The sequence below is a fragment of the Podarcis bocagei genome (genome assembly GCF_964188305.1).
Source record: "Podarcis bocagei genome assembly, chromosome: 6".
Lineage (NCBI taxonomy): Eukaryota > Metazoa > Chordata > Lepidosauria > Squamata > Lacertidae > Podarcis > Podarcis bocagei.
The window spans coordinates 67,006,725-67,025,080 of NC_138130.1; the positions used below are offsets into that span (position 1 = coordinate 67,006,725).

Consider the following 18,356-nt stretch of genomic DNA (forward strand, 5'->3'; position numbering starts at 1 on the left):
GGCTACAGAAATGGAACTAGTTTAATAGCAGAAATAAACCTTTACTACTGTTCTTGAATGGTGGGGGGAATTATCTGTATAGAGCCAATATGCGATCAATAATCATGCATGGATATGACCATATCTTATCTGCTGTTGGACCTAAAGTTGTATAGCTATAAAATGGTATTTTGAAATAAGAATAATTTATTTTATGATTATTCAAATTTGCTAAGAACTTAAAAATTAGTAATGTTTCTGCCTCAAGAAGCTGACTTATGAAAAGCCAAGCAGCATTGGCTGTGGAAACCCAGCCAGATGGGCAGGGTATAAATATTATTATTATTATTATTATTATTATTATTATTATTATTATTATTATTATTATTATTATTATTATTATTATATTACTTCCTAACTTGCCAGGAAATCACTGTACTGCTACCAGCTGTAACTAAGTAGGAATATGTGAGCAATAAGGTTCCCAAACAATGAATTCCAGATGGTCTTCAGGCAGAAAGCATCCTTACTAAATGAACTGGATCATCTTGTGGTTTTGGCTTTTTGTATAGGTCCTAGAAGGCACTTGCCATAAATACTAAGCCAGTTATTGAGTGGATTCTCCATGAAAACAATGTTTACGCTGCTAAAGCCCCAATGTTCTGATGGTGTGTGATGCCAAAGTCTCTATAACATACCTTGTAGGTCAGGACTGGGGAACCTGTGGCCTTCCAGATATTGCTTGACTACAATTCCTATCCCTGACCACTAGCCATGCTTGACAGAGCTGATGCAAATTGGAATCCGACATCAGGAGAACTACAGGTTCCCAAAGTCCTGGCAATTGTCCACCTTGTCCAATGGATTGGCTGGCGGTGAACATGAGATTGCTTTTCGTCCCTTTCAAAAGGCCTGTCCTGGTAGAAGCTTCACACCTTACACGTTCTGAACTTTAGCACTAAGATAGAAGTGCAAGAAGCAGTATGCATTTCAAAAAGGTATCAAACTGCATGGGATTTGTATGTGACATAAGTACAGCTTTGTTGATCAGAACACAGGTGCATCTCTACCATTGTTTTCCATAATGGCTAACTAGATGCTCTGTGACTTTCAAGCAAGGCAAATTGAAGATAATCATCTCTTATTTGTCCCAAGAATCTGGAAATCAAAACTTTACTGATTCAGGACATAGAAGTTCTTTGTTTTAGTTGTTATGGATAATGGTAATTGATAAACCTATATTACATTAGTTTGCCTGATCCTTTTAAAGCAGTCTATTCTAATGGCCAACACAGCATTCAGCAGCTGTGAATTATGTACCGGTATATTCACTATGAATTGTGCAAAAGGTGTTGTATTTCAGACAGATGATATATTTATGTACATTCTTTCCTTTATTTTTAAAAATCAAAGAATGCAACCCATATGGGCAACTCATTGTTTTGTTCACTGCACTTCTTATAGTGTGTAGCAAGGGATAGAACGACTGAACTGAAAATAATTTTTTCTTGCTACAGTGCTCAAAATAGATACACTGCTGACTATGCTCATGGCAAAGTCAAAGACCTGACACACACAGAATTTTTGTGGCAACCATCTGTCTTAGTAAGACTTTGGATTTGTCATGTTTCTCTGGGTGAAAGCAAGGTCAACATGCTCTCTCTCTCATCTGCTGCAAAAGCCAAGGCAGTGATATGACTATTCAGGCTTGCCAACATTTCAATCCCACTCTTAATCTCACATGCTGAATCCAGAGGAAAGACAGCTGTCAAAACCCTTAGTTGCTGGGATGTGCTGGAAGGTATGCCCATTTACCGCCTAATGAGGCCCAACTCTAGTTTTGCACCCAGGTGAACCTAGGCATCATCACTCAAGAATAGTTCAAAAGACCATAAGAGCATTGTTTCTTCATGGCAGCTTGCATTCATCATGTAACAGTGCCACTTCAGTGGGCACTTCATGAAGACAGCAGGACCACTGAGGTAACCTCTTGATATTGCTACTGTTGGTTCATGTTCAGTTATTTGCTAGGTTTCTCTTCAGCACAGGGTTTGGTCCAATTTTAATATGAGGTAGAGAAAATGCATAACACCCCCCCCCCAATCCAGAAGTAGCCTGGAATGGCTATTTACTAAAACACTGGTGCTGAGACAGTATCTTCTGCCATACCTAAAGACAGCAAGGGGCGCAGGGCAAGCCACTTAATGCACATAGCTCTAGCCACTAGCCCCTTACTGCTACAACCTCACAAAATCTGCCACCCATGGCTGCCTCATTTTGCCTGATGGTAATGTTTCACTGTAAAGCAGTGGTGGCCAAACTTGCCCCGCCAGCTGTTTTGGGACTACAACTCCCATCATCCCTAGCTAACAGGACCAGTGGTCAGGGATGAGGTGAATTGCAGTCCCAAAGCAGCTGAAGGGCCAAGTTCGGCCATCACTGCTGTAAAGTGTTCTGTTATCTACCCTGCCCCCACCCCCAGGCCTGTTTGCTCTTGATGGCAATGTAGCTCTCCTCCAGATATGGATTTGGCCTATGAAACAATTGTTTGTGGCATGATTGTTCATAAATACAGCTGATACCTAGTAATTGTTCCCCCCTCTTGGACAAAATGTCACCCGTATACAAATTGTACCCTTGGTCTTCCTGTAGTCACATTCCTGACTAAGGTTCTGTGTGCTAGCAGCTAAATCGGTCATGGTGAATTCCAGCACCTCTTTTTTCTAGAAAAATAGCATTGGTCAGGAGGTTGTGATGATAAATTTTCTTTCTTTATTGTTCACCTGTGTGCTCCAGCTCATTAATTATTTAATCTTAAATTTAAATGTCATAATTTATTACTTTGCTTGCTTCAGTGCAAGAATGTAGCCATTTTATGAGTGTTCCACAATGACAGCCATAACAACAAATATAACTGAAAGATTCCTGAAAGTCCTTGGCTTATGTGTTTGGCAAGATACAGATGTAAGTAATTATATAGTTATTTAACTTTAATGAAAATATAGCACAAATGACCACAAGCCAAACATCAGTACAACAAACTTTTACCTACTCCCTCACAACTGTTTTTGCCTATTTTTTTCCAACTGCATATAAACTGCAAACCACAGAAATTTATCTTTGTCTAGAATTAACTTTAAAAGCTCATAAGGATAAATCTAATGCAATAAATACCACTTCCTCCCTGAAAATCAAAACAGAGAAATGTGGCATGTTCTCACTTGATGTTAATGAATACAATATTCCTATTTAAAGATAAATAGTGGGCAAGATATTGGGCAATTTTTTTTAAGTGCGCAAATGGTGCAGGAGCTATTCAAGTTGTTTGGAGATGCAGTACAGCTTCAGATGCCATAGATCTGAAAAGATAGCCTGCCAGGGCATGCCACAACCTAGAACATTCTGACATTAACTGTAAGACATTCAAATATTTCCTGTGTTTTTCAAGGAATTGTGTTTAAACATGTAAGTCTTTTCTTACACAGCAAATTAGTCTATTTTTTTTTTATTAAAACGTTTTCAGAGGAGAAAAAAATGTGCCTAAAGCAAAATTAAAACATGATAAGCATTAGTTGGCTTAATTCTTTGTGCCTTTAATGAGCTCTTTTTTTCTAATTAGGTTAGGAAATAGACACTTGCTGAAAAATGGTGTCGAGCCTTGTGGAGAGACAAGGAATTTATTAGTTTCCTGCATGTAATGCAATAAGACTTTTTTAACTTCTGTATTTTATTAGCAAAACAACATAAGCACTGTTGGCAATGAAGTTTCCAGTGACATATAGTAGGGTGGGTAAGCAACTGAATTAACAACTGAGTAAACAATGTTAGCCTTGTAAAATGAAGACAAAACATTGGAATGGGATGAGTTTAAAAATAGGAAAACCCTCTCATGCAGAAGCTACCAAACCATATTTACTCAAGTTGGGGTTCTGTGTAACTGGTGATACAGTGAAAGGGAGCAGAAAGCATGCACTGGTTCATAAAGTGTAAAGTGTCTGCATGGCAGCAATATAAGGCTGTCCCAATGCCCCATGAACCCGGATTTGGCATAGTGCTTTCCATCCCTTCCTTCATGCTTAAATATATTTCTATAGCTTCCAATATTTAAAGGCAGCAAAAATCCCAAATCAGCAAAGACAGGTTTATAAACAGCTTCCTTTTTCTTAGGAACACTGCCTTCCACTCGTTCATATACATGGACAGAGGTGAAAGTAAACAACATCAGGCCAATGGTAGAAGGGAAAACTGTTCCGTTACAGGCATCTTAAGAGATATTCAATATACCACAGTCCCAAGCCATATACAGACCAATGCACTAAATTAGTCCTCATCTATTTAATGATTTGATGACACCAAGTTGCAGAATCACCTAAGGGTTGGGGAACCTGTGACCCTCCAAATGTTGTTGGACTTGAACTCCCATCAACCCTAGTTAGCACGGCCAAGAGCCATTATATTATATTGTTGCGTGACACTCCAAGCTCTGAGTGGTGTGAGATTCCAGGGGTTCTAGGCAAGGGTTGTTTCCTTGGAATGAGGGACAGTGGAGACTGTGGTGTCTTTATGATATATGGTTTATTTACACATATATACAACCTGATCCTTACAGCATTAACACCCCAAGAGGGTCTTGTTTCTCCCATAGCCACAGCCTTGGATTCCAGCAGAAATCAGGCATGATTCTGCCTCCCAGCTGCCCAGCCTGAAGCTTTGCTTCTACCTTCTACCTCTCACACACCTAAATTCTCAGCTCTGGCCTTTTGCCTCTTTAACTACCAGTGAGTTGAGGGAGGGAAACCCACCCATTTTCTGCCTGTCCCTTGAGCCACTTCCTTTGTAACCTCAGTGGCCCATACTTAGAGGGTCAGTACCTCACCAGGAAGTACCTCACCTGGCTATTCAAGGAATTGAATCTGTGCTGGATTAGGAATTAGAAAGGGACTCAGGCATGCAGCCTATCCCCCAAACGCTTCTCTCTCTCTCTCTCTCTCTCTCTCTCTCTCTCTCTCTCTCTCTCTCACACACACACACACACACACACACAAATGTGGTACTGGTGAGTATTGGTGAGCATTTAAAGATGTTTTGATGCTTGCTTTTATGTTCATTTTTGTAAGTTCCCTTGAGTTCACTGGGGGGGGGGATGCCTAATAGGTATAATTAATAATAATGGCCAGGGGTGATGGGAGCTGAAGTCCAAAAACAACTGGGGGCCACAAGTTCCCCATCTGATAAAACTACTAGATTACCCCTCTTTATTTAGTGTCAGCTTGTATTGACTGATCTTGCTAAAGGGTCTGTGCTTTAATCATGGTAAAATTTATTTGTTCTCTAACCATTCATGTTTCAAAAATACAATTAATTAACAGATTCTGCAAGCCTGTAGGAGAAATGTTAAACATATACCTAACAGGGTTATAAATTATGTGCTCCATAGCAGCAACTGAAACCTTGAGCTCCACAGAAGTAGGAGAATCATCAGAAAAAGCCATATTGTTTTGCTTTGGTTATGTTTCAGTTGACTCTTTAGTCCAGTGATGGCCAAACTTGGCCCCCCAGCTGTTTTTGGACTACAACTCCCATCATCCCTAGCTAACAGGACCAGTGGTTAGGGATGATGGGAATTGTAGTCCCAAAACAGCTGGAGGGCCAAGTTTGGCCATCACTGCTTTAGGCAATTAAAGATAGAAAGATATTCCAGTGAGGGAGCCGTGTTAGTCTGTTGCAGCAAAAATAAGCCAAACACAATTATTAAGGCAAAATGCTTTGTGGACTTCATCAGATGCATGAAGTATTGTTCTCAGTTGGCAGGAATATTTTTTTAAAAAACACGTTAGTGGGAGGTGGGTATAAATACTGGGCTCAAATGATCATGAGATGGTTAAAATATAGTCTGTATTAAATGAAGTATGTGCAAAATAAACACAGTGACCATTCTCAACTCCTATGCTTGTAACACAATCTTCCAATACTGTATTTACTATGTTAATTAACACCTCTGGTGGGTCAGGAAACTATTTTCTCTATTTAAGCGCAAGGAAGATATGCATTTTCCAATCCTAACATGTGACTATAATAATAATAATTGATTAGTTATACCCCGCCCATCTGGCTGGGTTTCCCCAGTTACTCTGGGCAGCTTCCAACAGAATATTAAAATAAAATAATAATAATAATAATAATAATAATAATAATAATAATAATAATTAATAGTATTTTATTTATACCCCGCCCTCCCCAGCCAAGGGCGAGCTCAGAGCGGCTTACAAGCAATAATAAAAACAAGTTGAATGATTACAACTTAAAAACAAAATTAAAATACAACATTAAAATATTGAAACATTAAAATATTAAAATGTAGCCTTATAGCAGGAGGAGAAGGAAAAGAAAAAAGAGAGAGAGGGAGGGAGGGAATCAAATTGGCTCCAAGCCAAAGGCCAGGCGGAACAACTCTGTCTTACAGGCCCTGCGGAAGGAAATCAGATCCTGCAGGGCCCTGGTCTCATGAGGCAGAGCGTTCCACCAGGCCGGAGCCAGAGTTGAAAAGGCCCTGGCTCTGGTTGAAGCTAATCTAATTTCCTTAGGGCCCGGGAACACTAGGGTGTTGCTATACAATAGTCTATTAAACATTAAAAGCTTCCCTAAACAGGGCTGCCTTCAGATGTCTTCTAAAAGTCTGGTAGTTGTTTTTCTCTTTGACATCTGGTGGGAGGGCGTTCCACAGGGCAGGTGCCACTACCTGGTTCCCTTCTCGCAGTGAGTGAACCACCAGAAGGCCCTCAGCGCTGGACCTCAGCTTCTGGGCAGAATGATGGGGGTGGAGACGCTCCTTCAGGTATACTAGGCCGAGGCCGTTTAGGGCTTTAAAGGTCAACACCAACACTTTGATGAAACTATGGATGAAACGAGCCTTCTGTTATGTAGAAAGACTAAGGCAGATGAAAATAAAATATATAAAGCCCCTTTCTACATGTGTACACTGTATTGAACAACAATTTTTTAAAAAAATCAATCTATCCATGTTGAAGATTGTATTGACACCTGGTATTTTGCCTTTATTAACGCAGAGGGGAAACAGTGCCCTTTTGTGCATTGGAAGACCATCTCGCTTTTATGTAAAATATCTGAATACTACTCATTCCACAGACACACACACTTAGCTATGTCCAGAACTCCACAAGGGCTTGTGCCTTTTAAGAACCCCATAACAGGCATGAATAAATTGACAAATGGCGTTTTCCCAAAATCAATTCTTCAATGAAAGTTTTACTTACACTGACCTCTGTCTGCCATATGCTGCTGTTAGAGAGCACAGGAGCCCAAACAGGGAAGGGGTGTGTGGAACTTGGCTACATCATTCACCGCAAGAGCTTCCTCATCCTGGAACTCGCTCTATTTAAACTAAGACCGTTGGAAGGGAGAATGCGCGCGGGGCAGGGGGTGGTGAGTGAACGGGACCCCTCAGCAATTCCGCGCCAAGGAATTTTGTGAAGAGGGAGAAACGGCCACGCTCACGTCCTAGTTTTGCCGACAGAAATGAATGGATTTGCCCTGAAATCCCGCGGCCCAGCATGAACGCGGCACACTGCATTTCTTCACACGGGGTATATAAAGGAACAGAGAGATTTTTCGTGAGGCGGCCAGAATCTTCGTCCTCTCCCGATCCCCCCTTCTGTAGAGAAAGGACTCTCCCTTGAGGCGGGCGAAGAATGCCGTGAAGCTATTTGACTGGATTTTGTTGTCCCCCGGGACGGTGGGCCAAACCATTCTTCAAAATGGAAGGGGTGCACGTGTTTATGTAAGAAACCGAGCCGGCTATTAAGTGGAATACTTGCGCAGTGCAACAGGGGCGGGATAAAAGTGAAGAAGTGAGCTGAGGAAGAGTGTGTCGAGAGCGGCTCGTTGGTCTAGGGGTATGATTCTCGCTTCGGGTGCGAGAGGTCCCGGGTTCAAATCCCGGACGAGCCCGTTGTTGGAGGGGGTGGTATAATTCCTTCCTATTTTGGTGGACGACCGCACTTTTATTAATTTTGCAGCTCTATCATCAGGGCCTTGTGGGTGGGAGGAGGAGCGGGAGACAAGGTGCACCAGGAAAGCGATCGAGCCTTCACGAGAGGAAAATGATAAATAGATAAAGATTAACAGGAGGTGGCACTGTTGAAAAACGGGGCGAAAATATTGCTTTGACATGAAGGTTGCCATGGTTATTTTAAAAACATATTCCCAAATCGAGGACTCCGGAGAAGGAAATTAAGACGCCTCCACGGAGCACGCAAGGGAAGAGAAAGGCATCAAATAGCCTTTTATTCTGATGCTCTTTTCCATTAAGAGTCACGTGGAACGATTGCATTTATTTTATTATATTCTGGGCTTCCTAATAAAACCGCCTCTACTAGCACCATTGTCATGAATTATTAGTACGTAGTATTATTACACATGCAGGAAAGGAGCTGGGTGAATAGGAAGAAGGAATTTTTAAAAAAAAAAATTCTTACGACGCTTCTTAAAGTTACACAATAGGCAACAAAAAAGGAAAAGGGTCGTATTTTCACATCTTAGTGCACCAGTAAACATCATAGTGCACCAGTAAATGGCACAACGACCATACCAATAAGTCCCGTGACAATGTACATTAAGTTCTGGGGCGGCGGGAGCCATGTGGGGTGGGGATACATTTTTATTGTGCTTTTAGCACTGGGGGGAGGGGGACAACGACGACCAAAATTTTTTTAAAAAATGGGCTCGTCCGGGATTTGAACCCGGGACCTCTCGCACCCTAAGCGAGAATCATACCCCTAGACCAACGAGCCAGCCGTCTGCTCTTCGTCTCGCTGCTGTACAAGGAGTCTATGGCCGTGTGGCCGTATCTGGGAGAGAACTTACGGGTAATTTCGTTAAAATGCTAAGCAACATTAAAACATTTAAATACCTATGCGCCTTTCAAAGGTGGTTTACTTTAGGACAGTGTTATTTGCAGGGGGAGGGGGCGTGAATCCACACCAGCCGCACGCGCAAAATTTGTTTCTCTGCTTATACGTATTCAGTAAGCGGTATGCAGCTGCTATAGATCCTTTGCCTCACACAACGTAATAACGTAAAGAAAGGTTTTGACCCACCATACGTCATAGGAACAGGATGGCCGAGGGGGGGCTTTTTCAAAGCAGCAGGGAGATTTGAACGATTGGTATTAGTAACTGTATTACAATTTGACGTTGTTATAATGAGGCTGTTATTGGACTGCAATTGAAAATTAATAGAATTATTATCAAAGCAGCAGAGAGACGGCCTGAGACGTCTCATTCCAGTGTACATATGCAAAGTATTTAGAAGGCGCCCTTCATTGCAACCATCTGAGGACGCGGGTGCAATGAAGTGCGCTTTAAAACAACCGTATTATTATAGCTATAACGAGAAGAGAGCAACTAAAATCAATACGAGATAGTGATCTTGAAACTGCAGAACGGCATCTGTTTACTGCTAGACCTGCTGAGACCTGCGGTATCCCCAAAAGCCTTGAGTAAGCAGCCATATTTTGAACTGGCGCCAAAACTGGTGTCAGCAGCGTCCCACCTACCTCGGAGGAAAGAGTCTGCCATGTACCGGGCGCCCCCACGGGAAAGGCCCTCCTCGCCTGAGGACAAAGCCAGGTGGCTGGACTCTGAGAAGGGCTTCCCCGGGGAGAGCATTTCGGGAGAAAAGCCCCTCCTGCCTGAGACAGACCATTTGAAAATGAGTTGCAATATCCAGCCTAATACTTGGGAGTGAGGGGGGGGGGGACTAGCACAAGTTTTCACTCCCACCATTCCACCCACCTCAAAAAGCACAACTCAAAAGCTTGCCATAATTTTGTGACAATTTCATTTGGTAGAATCCAGCTGTATATTTTTGACTTTTTATTACTACTGCTAATAATCATCATAATAATCAGATTTATACCCTCAAACTTTACTCCAAAGGAGGCCAGATCAGCAAACATATCCTACAACCGCCTTTAAAAAAACAACATACAGACTTTAAAACAACCATTTTAAAAAGTTCTAAAACCCTAAAAGCAATCATCTACTGCAGTGCTTTTTTTTCTAAAATAATGTTTAGAGGTACTTTTATTTTGCCTCAAGAAATCAACATTTTATAGTTCAAATCAAGGAAAGTAAATACAGAAATTGGACAAAAGTGCAAAGATTCACATAATGTTTAGTGGTATGCGTACCCCTATGTACCCCCCAGGAAAAAAGCACTGATCTACTGTCACACTAATGATGTCAGGGTTAACGGACAGAAATTTCAGTCATCCAAAAACACAGCAAAAAGGAATTATTTAATTTTTAAATTTCTCCTAAAAGTTGTTAATGAGTGAGACTAGCATAGCTCACTAGGGAAGGCATTCAGCAGACAGGGACTGCCACCAAGAAGGCCCTGCCATGGGCTACTGCAGACAAGAGCAACCTCTAGTGGTGGCACCCCCAACAGCAGGAGAGGCTTGAGATGGTTGATGTTTAGGTACTTAGGTAGGTCCCAAGCAGTGCCGGATTTACGTATGAGCTAAACAAGCTATAGCTTAGGGCCCCACTCTCTTGGGCCCCCCAAAAAAACTTAAAGGAAAAAATCTGGATGTACATTTCCAGAATATAAGATAAAAACAAATAAAATAAAACCTACATACAGCAAGTGTTTTGTCTTGTATAGGCTCCTATGATGTAAGTAATAGGCCTAGCCTGCTCCCTAAAATATCACTGGTTTGCTCATTTCTGTATATAAGGTGCCTATATTCTGCATGGATTGGTTGCATGGCAACATGTGCAAATGGCTTTAGAAACCTGTTAGGTCCATAAATTACCATATAGCATATATTCCACACAAAAAGCAGCGACAATGTGTTGTTGACAAAGGAAAGCTGGACATATAAAGGGCCCCATTACCTTCAGTAGCCTAGGGCCTCATCAAACCTAAATCCGGCCCTGGTCCCAAGCCATGGTGTGTACTAACACCTTGAATTTGGCTTATGGACATTTGTTGTTTTTACCCCTATGTTTTTTTATTTATTGCATTTACAATCCACCTTTCCTCCGAGATGCTCAAGACTGTCTAAATAGTTCTTCTCTCCTTCTATCTTCGCAAAAACCCTCTAAGGCAGGAAAGTGTGCATAATGGGGTTGCAGCTGCAGCAAGGCGCTTTTCCTAAGTGCTCTCTGTTTACGCTCCGGCTGGAGCCTGGGAGCATTTCGAAGCCCTTCCCGGGAGGCTGCTTCGCCCTGACAGCGGCTCCCCTGGACTGGGCCGCGTTCTTTCCCAGCCTCCTGCCCCTCACGGCCCGCAACAATGGCTGTGAGGTGGGAGTGGGCGTCACAATGGGCGAGAAAATGTGGGCAGAGGCAGAAAGATGGGCGCCCTGTCCACGGCGGCAGCAGGCGGCGCTCCGGGGAAGCGCAAGAAGTTTGCCGCCCGCGATCCCGGACTATGGTTGGCGGTGGCTTTCGCTCTGGGCCTGTGTGAGCTCTCCTGGTATTCTCCGCCTATGCGGGTGGGGGCGGGCGGGAAGGGAACGAGCCTAGCCGCGCCCCCTTTGCTGGGGTTCCTGCTCTCTCCGGCTTTGAAAAAGGGGAAGTGGTTGGCCGGTCCATGGATGCAAGATCACTGAAAAAAGATCACTATTTATGAGCGGCAGTTCAGGATGAAGGAAGACACGAAATATCAGTTTGTAGGCCTGGCACGTTGTGACCCCCTCTTTGGTTGCGCGTGTCTCAGTACCATACACCCTCGACAATCCCCTCTCTGTGCAAGGGTGCCTTGCACACGTGCTGAGCACATACAAAGGAAACCTGCAGTCCTTACAGAATCCATTGTATTCAATGGGATTAAATGTGTGCTTGGAATCATGGGCGTAGCCAAGGGGAGGGCAGCTGCCTCCCCCCCCCCAATCAATACAAATCTGAGGTTCTGCCCCCCCCCCCCAACAAAAGCCTGCCCACCCCCAACAAAAATCCTGGCTATGTCCATGCTTTGGATTGCAGCATTATTGGACCATTCTCTAGTCTACGCCTTTACCCCCTAAAAAGTAAAATCTTGGAAACTGGGAGGTGTTGCTTCAATCTCCTGGTTTTCTGTTTTTACTTTTAGTGCTTTATTTTAAGTAACTCATGGAACACAGTAAAATGAATAATCCCAGTAATTTTTATTGTTTTTTATTTTGGAAGCAGTTTGCGGTTTTGCACCCCAGTTCCTCATTGAGATTGTATACGCACTTGTAACTCAAATCAGGACCTAGAAACTGCAAAAATCGTACTGAGAACCCATTTCCTTAAGTGTCCCTTCAAGTGGAGCACTGAAACCAGTATCTAAGCAAGATACATAGGGTTGCCATATTTCAAAAAGTAAAAACCAGGACACCCCAAAACTTGTTGAGCTTTTTAAACCATGAAAATCTGGGCGTATGGCAACCCTATATGTACTGTACCAGCAATGAAACATATGAAAACAATAATCCTAAATATGCTATGAAATTGCATGTAGCAGAGTACAGGTACATGCAATTTCACAGCGTGTTTAGGATTTTTGTTTTCATATTTATGATGGATTGAACTAACATTAATTACTTAAAGATAAACTTGTTGCAGGCTTATAAAGTCCAAAGTTTGATGCATCTGAGAAACCAAAGCACTAATTTAATCTGAAAACAGAGTTTAACTTGCTGCATGAAATAGTAGAAATGTGGTTCTAGTATCTCTGGTCTGTAAAAATCGTATAAACTGTATAAACCGTAATAAATTGATTCCCTCAAATGTGGTTCTAGATTTTCCCCTTAGTTGTGTTATTGCAGATTAGTTTGATTCTTGGAAAATTAACTTTTTAGATCAGTCCTGTGCAAATCTAGGACTATTACTTTATTATACTTCATATAATGAAATCTATTTTGGTGAAAGAGGCCTGTGCATGGACCCTGTGCAGAAATATCTTCTCAACATTCAGTTTTATTCATTGGTCAAACTTTTATCCCACATTTCAGGAAATGTGCCAAACTTCAATATAAAATGACAACAGAGTACCAAATAAAATCAGTTAGAAACTAAAAATATAATGAAAACAGTAATGCAGATGTTTTGTGTCTGTGGAACCAAGAGAGTTGTGATGTCTGTTACCTTTAGTAATCAGCTTGAGATGCTTTCATAACAGACAACAGATCCATATATAAAAGCAAATCTTTATGCAGAGTTTTGTCTTGCTCTGCATGTTTAAAAACTGTAATTTTGTTGCTTACAAAGGGACGCGGACGGCATCTTGTTCTTCAACAGTCGATAGCACAGCTGATGAAGATGTGTCCTCACCAACAGAACTCATTGTGGGGATTGGGGCAGATGCAAAGCTTCCATGCACATTCAGGTCATCAGAGGAAATCACCAGTGCAACATCTGTTACCTGGAGCTTTCAACCAGAGGGATCAAAGGCTCGTCCCATACCAGTAAGAATGTCTGAGTAGAGACTCGTTTTGCATAAGAATTTGTGGTGAAAGTGGAGTACAGTGGTACCTCGGGTTACATATGCTTCAGGTTACATACGCTTCAGGTTACAGACTCCGCTAACCCAGAAATAGTACCTCAGGTTAAGAACTTTGCTTCAGGATGAGACCAGAAATCGTGCTCCGGCGGTGCAGCAGCTGCAGGAGGCCCCATTAGCTAAAGTGGTGATTCAGGTTAAGAACAGTTTCAGGTTAAGTACGGACCTCCGGAACAAATTAAGTACTTAACCCGAGGTACCACTGTACATGTTTTGACAGCGCTACCTTAATTTTGTCTTATGGAAACTATTTATTGTCTGCTCTGGAATGACAGCACTTGACCATATTCTGCCTGCAGTGTCATAAAAAAAAGTAACCTTTGTGCCGTTTTATTCACATCATTATTCACTTGGTCCTGCCTCTATTTCCTCAAGATCACACTGTATGTTTCTTTGTAACCTCTTAATGGATGTGTTCTTGCTCCTAAAACTCAAGTATTTGATGAACAATCCCAATTCCATGCATGTTCACTTTGGAAGTAAGTTCAGAAGGACTTATTCCGAAGTATCTGTAGGACTGCAATCCGAATCTTCAAAATTCCCCACCCAACTCCCCAGTTTTGTTTCTGCTTTGCCTCCTTTGTCCTTTAACAAATCCGCCTGTAAGAGCTTGCAGCTTGGGGTATGCAGTGTTGATCACTGACTCTCTCCCTCTCTCCTTCAGATTTATTAGAAGTTTTCTATCTCACTTTCTGCTATAGTGCCCAAGGTGGCCCTTTTCCTTTCCACTTCACTGCATGGCCAGCTCTTGATATCTTAGGTCATAGAAATGGCAACTCTATGTATGTGGAGCAGTGTGTCTGAGTGGAGGGATTTATCAGGTGAAACCATTTAGCCTCTGGAATTTGCTGACTGACAGCTGCAATCCTGGGCATATATATACATAAATTTTGTATTGTTTTTTAAACAAATACAATAACCATTAAACACTTATCCAGCAGCACAACTAATGGTGTTTGTTTATATAGACATACTTGAGAGTTGGGCTATGTGCACATTAACAGCTTGAAATGAAGTAAGGTCATCACCCCCAGCCCCCTGCATTTCAAATCACTTTTAAATGTTGCTGTTCACAAGAGGGTGCAGAGATGCAAGCTCCAGTTCACTAAATCTATCATCTGCACATGTGCAACAGCTGCCTGAAATATACATACCTTAGGTTAACCATGGTTTCCATATTCTTAATGGATGAAAGCTGGGTTGAAGGAAGGCACACCAGACAGGAGTATATCACCAGAAGTTATGGGAGGCCTATGGACTGCGGCAATGTCATATTTAGGGAGGTTCTTAATGTTTGAAGTTTTATTCTCTTTTTAGTGTTCTGCTGGGAGCCGCCCAGAGCGGCTGGGGAAACCCAGCCATATGGGCGGGGTATAAATAATAAAATTGTTGTTGTTGTTGTTACTTGGCTTCAAATGACAGCAGTGGCAGCATGCTGCAGTCAGAGTAAGTACAGTAGTAAAATGTACACAGCCTGAGCTCCATTGAACTTAGTGAGACTTACGGTACTTCAGATTGAACATGCCTAGGATTCGGCAAAAAGTTAGAGAGGCTTCCGAAATGTAACAAAAATAAAGTTTGGTGGTTTGGCTGGCCGCATCTGGGTGTTACCCTTTGTGAATCCACTGAAGATCAAGCTTAGAATCCAAGTTTTGTGTAATCAGTCCCCGAGGTGTTGGAAACATCCACTCAATGTTACTAAAGAAGGAAGAAAAGTTAAATGTTCATGCAAAGTTAATCATGGTTTGATTTGAAATTTGTATCCTGCTTCCCCAACAACTATGTTCAGCTATTAACAAAGTTATTGTGTTTGTTTTTATGCTTACAGTTTTTCTATTACTCAAATGGGAGGGAATATAATGGAAAGAATACACAATTCAATGGCCGAAGTACATGGGATGGAGATTTTTATAAAAAGGATGCATCCATCAAGGTAGGAAACATGCAACCTATAGACAATGGCACTTACTTCTGTGATGTTAAGAACCCACCAGACATAGTCACTGAGCCAGAGCAAGTTGAAGTTAGAGTTTTGGAGATAGAGAAAATATTGGGCCCTGGAAGAGCAGCACCAACCCCTGCAAGTACCACAACGGCAACGGCAACGGCAACGGCAACCACAGCCTCTGGAAACATTTCACTTAATGGAGTATCATTTTGGCTACTTGTCCTTCAATTCTGCTGCATTCTAGCATCTTTTCAAAGCTATTTGTTCTGAAAATAAAGTACACTTCTTAAGATTATTAGGAGTGTTCTCCAATTTATTATTATTACTACTTTAATTAATTACCTACCCTTTATTCTAAGGTCCTGTGGTGGGTTATAACAATTTAAAATACACCAGTAAAAACTATTTAAAGATTCAGAATTACAAAAAAACACCATCACAAAAGATAGGGTAAGTCTTGAAAATATATATTTGAGGTGTCAAAGGCCTGGGCAAAGAGGTACGTCTTCAGCATTTGCCAAAACGTTGTCTGAAGTTGTCAGAGAAACCTCTTTGAGAACACACTGTCTTCTCAGCTGTACAGTTATGTTATGACTATGGGGCGGGGAAGTAGGCAGTATGCAGAGACCCTTCTAACCTCTGGATCCAGCAAGTGTTGAAGTGTAAGTAATGCTAGAGAAACAAAAGCCATAAAGAGAAACAAAAGCAAGTGGATCAGTGTGAGATGGTAAATTTGTGCCCCCCCCAAAAAAAAAACACCTGTATGGTAGTTAGAAAAATACAAAGGTGAGAATTGAAAGTGGGAGAGAGTCAGAGCAACATTTAAGAGAAATGTTTGATTTCTGTTTGGATTCAAAGCTGTGGGTATGGGAGAAACAATACCCTCTTAGGGTGTGAATACTGTAAGCTCCTTCATCGTAGGCTCAGGCTGTATATATGTGTAAAGAAACCATATATCCTAAAGATACCACAGTCCCCACTGTGCCTCATTTCCAAAAGATAACACAAACCCTGGGTAAGCGTCTGGAACTCCTGGAATCCCACACCCTTGGATACTGGGGGTGCCGTGCAACAGTTATGTGGTTTCAGCAATATAAGCATTCAGGACACAATTCTTTGTTTTGTCTAAACTTCTCTTTATGGGTAGGAGTGTTGTGTCTATCACATTGCAGTGCACGTTAATCTCAAATAACACACTGTGACCTGTGATGGGAGTACTCTCTGTACAGCTATTAATAGGACAGAGGACTAGGAGCAGTCTATTCTCCCAGCACAACATCTGAAAGGCATTCTCTGGAGCAGGCTGTGAAAGAGGCAAAACCACCTGGAGAAACTAGTCCATTGCACCTCAAAGCGTCTCTTCATGGTTGGACTGCAGCAGACCCAAAATATATTTTACTATACTCACCACATTTCTCCTGGTAAGAAGTTATAGGGGCATGGTGCTTACCCGGGTGTGATTTGCTTATGCAAGTCACTGGCCTTACTGGTAATTTGTAATGGTTGTATTTATTCTATGTACAGTGGTGCCCTGCAAGACGAATGCCTCGCAAGACGGAAAACTCGCTAGACGAAAGAGTTTTCCGTTTTGGAGGTGCTTCGCAAAACGAATTTCCTATGGGCTTGCTTCGCAAGATGACAATGTCTTGCGAGTTCCTGCTGTTTTTTTTCCTTCCCCCCTTTTTCTAAGCCGCTAAGCCGCTTATCAGCTGATCCGATCAGCAGATAAGCCGCTAAAAGCCGCTAATCCGCTAATCCGTCAATGGGCTTGCTTCGCAAGATGAAAAAACCGCTAGACGAAGAGAATGACAGAACGGATTCTTTTCGTCTTGCGAGGCACCACTGTATATGCAGGATGAACATAGGCAGAGGCACAACTAAAACACTCTGACCAACAGGAGAAATCCACTGCTCCCACATCAGATCTCGTGAGAGGAAAGCAAGCAGCATCTTAAGATACTTCTGCAGATTCAGCTGTGTGTGTCCTTGTCTTTCTCATTCTCCACTGAACTGCAATCTCTTGTGCCTAGGACTATCAATATCAATATCCCAAATCTCCCTAAGTACTTCTGTGGAAAGGAGAGAACAAATATATCAGTGTCAAAAGGGGGCGTGGTGGTGGCTAGAATTCCAGGCTTCTCTAAAAGTTGTCATTTCACTGAAACTTACATTTCCTGCCAGTACTGAAAATAAAATGTGGGGGTTTCCATAGTAACTTCATGCTTGTGAGTCAAGATCTTAAGCCCACATTGCATGTGATTGACTTTGAAACCCAAATATAAAAATGTAGATTGAGGCAGAATGATGGAGGAGATAATCTGGAGACTAGAAGCTGGTCTGTAGGCCAGTCTTCAACCACTGTCACTTGATTATGCATGACCAGCTTCTGCTCTTCGGCAGCATATACTGTGTTTTTTTTCCAGCGTGGCCTCACTGCCTTACACATTGACAAGCTTTATAATACAGTGGTTAAGAGTGGTTTCAGGTTAAGAACTTAATTCGTTCTGGAGGTCCGTTCTTAACCTGAAACTATTCTTAACCTGAGGTACAATTTCTGGGTTAGTGGAGTCTGTAACCTGAACCGTCTGTAACCTGAGGTACCACTGTACTCTGCACAACCTGGGAATGATGACTTCACAGTATGGACCACATGTATCGGGGTGGTATTGTTTCCTATAGAATTGTGAGGGATTGAACCTTTGGTCCAATCAAAACACCAACCAAGTGTCAGGATCGCAACTGCCTATCAGATTCTTGAAGAATATAAACATAAACATTGCATTATTGTTTTCAGTCTCTGGGGTGCAGTGTTCAAACTTTTCAGAGTATTTTAAACGACATTCTTCTTAACAGGTATGCAGTGGCTCTCATGTACCAC

At 42.0% G+C, this 18,356-nt stretch overlaps 1 protein-coding gene and 1 long non-coding RNA gene across 6 annotated transcripts in view; one reads left to right on the forward strand and one right to left on the reverse strand.

Annotated features, from left to right (window-relative positions):
• LOC308590052 overlaps positions 1-8,688 on the reverse strand; it is a 45,286-nt gene extending 36,598 nt beyond the window's left edge. For 2 of the 4 annotated variants that reach the window (XR_014009641.1, XR_014009642.1), the window contains exon 1: positions 7,254-8,686. This is a non-coding gene — a long non-coding RNA (uncharacterized lncRNA). Of the gene's footprint in view, positions 1-7,253 lie in introns of all 4 variants that reach the window. The other 2 variants (XR_014009639.1, XR_014009640.1) reach the window with 2 other exon arrangements.
• A 2,612-nt stretch (positions 8,689-11,300) lies between these two features.
• On the forward strand, positions 11,301-15,773 carry LOC308590023 (myelin protein zero-like protein 1). Of its 2 annotated transcripts, none has more exons than XM_081199704.1 (3): positions 11,301-11,481; positions 13,239-13,435; positions 15,359-15,773. In XM_081199704.1, exons 1-3 carry the CDS (start codon positions 11,328-11,330, stop codon positions 15,746-15,748), a joined length of 741 nt encoding a protein of 246 aa, XP_081055830.1. In that variant the 5' UTR covers positions 11,301-11,327; the 3' UTR covers positions 15,749-15,773. The 2 variants fall into 2 exon arrangements, with proteins under 2 accessions (XP_081055830.1, XP_081055831.1); XM_081199705.1 differs by having other exon boundaries at positions 11,319-11,468.
• The last annotated feature ends 2,583 nt before the right edge of the window (positions 15,774-18,356 follow it).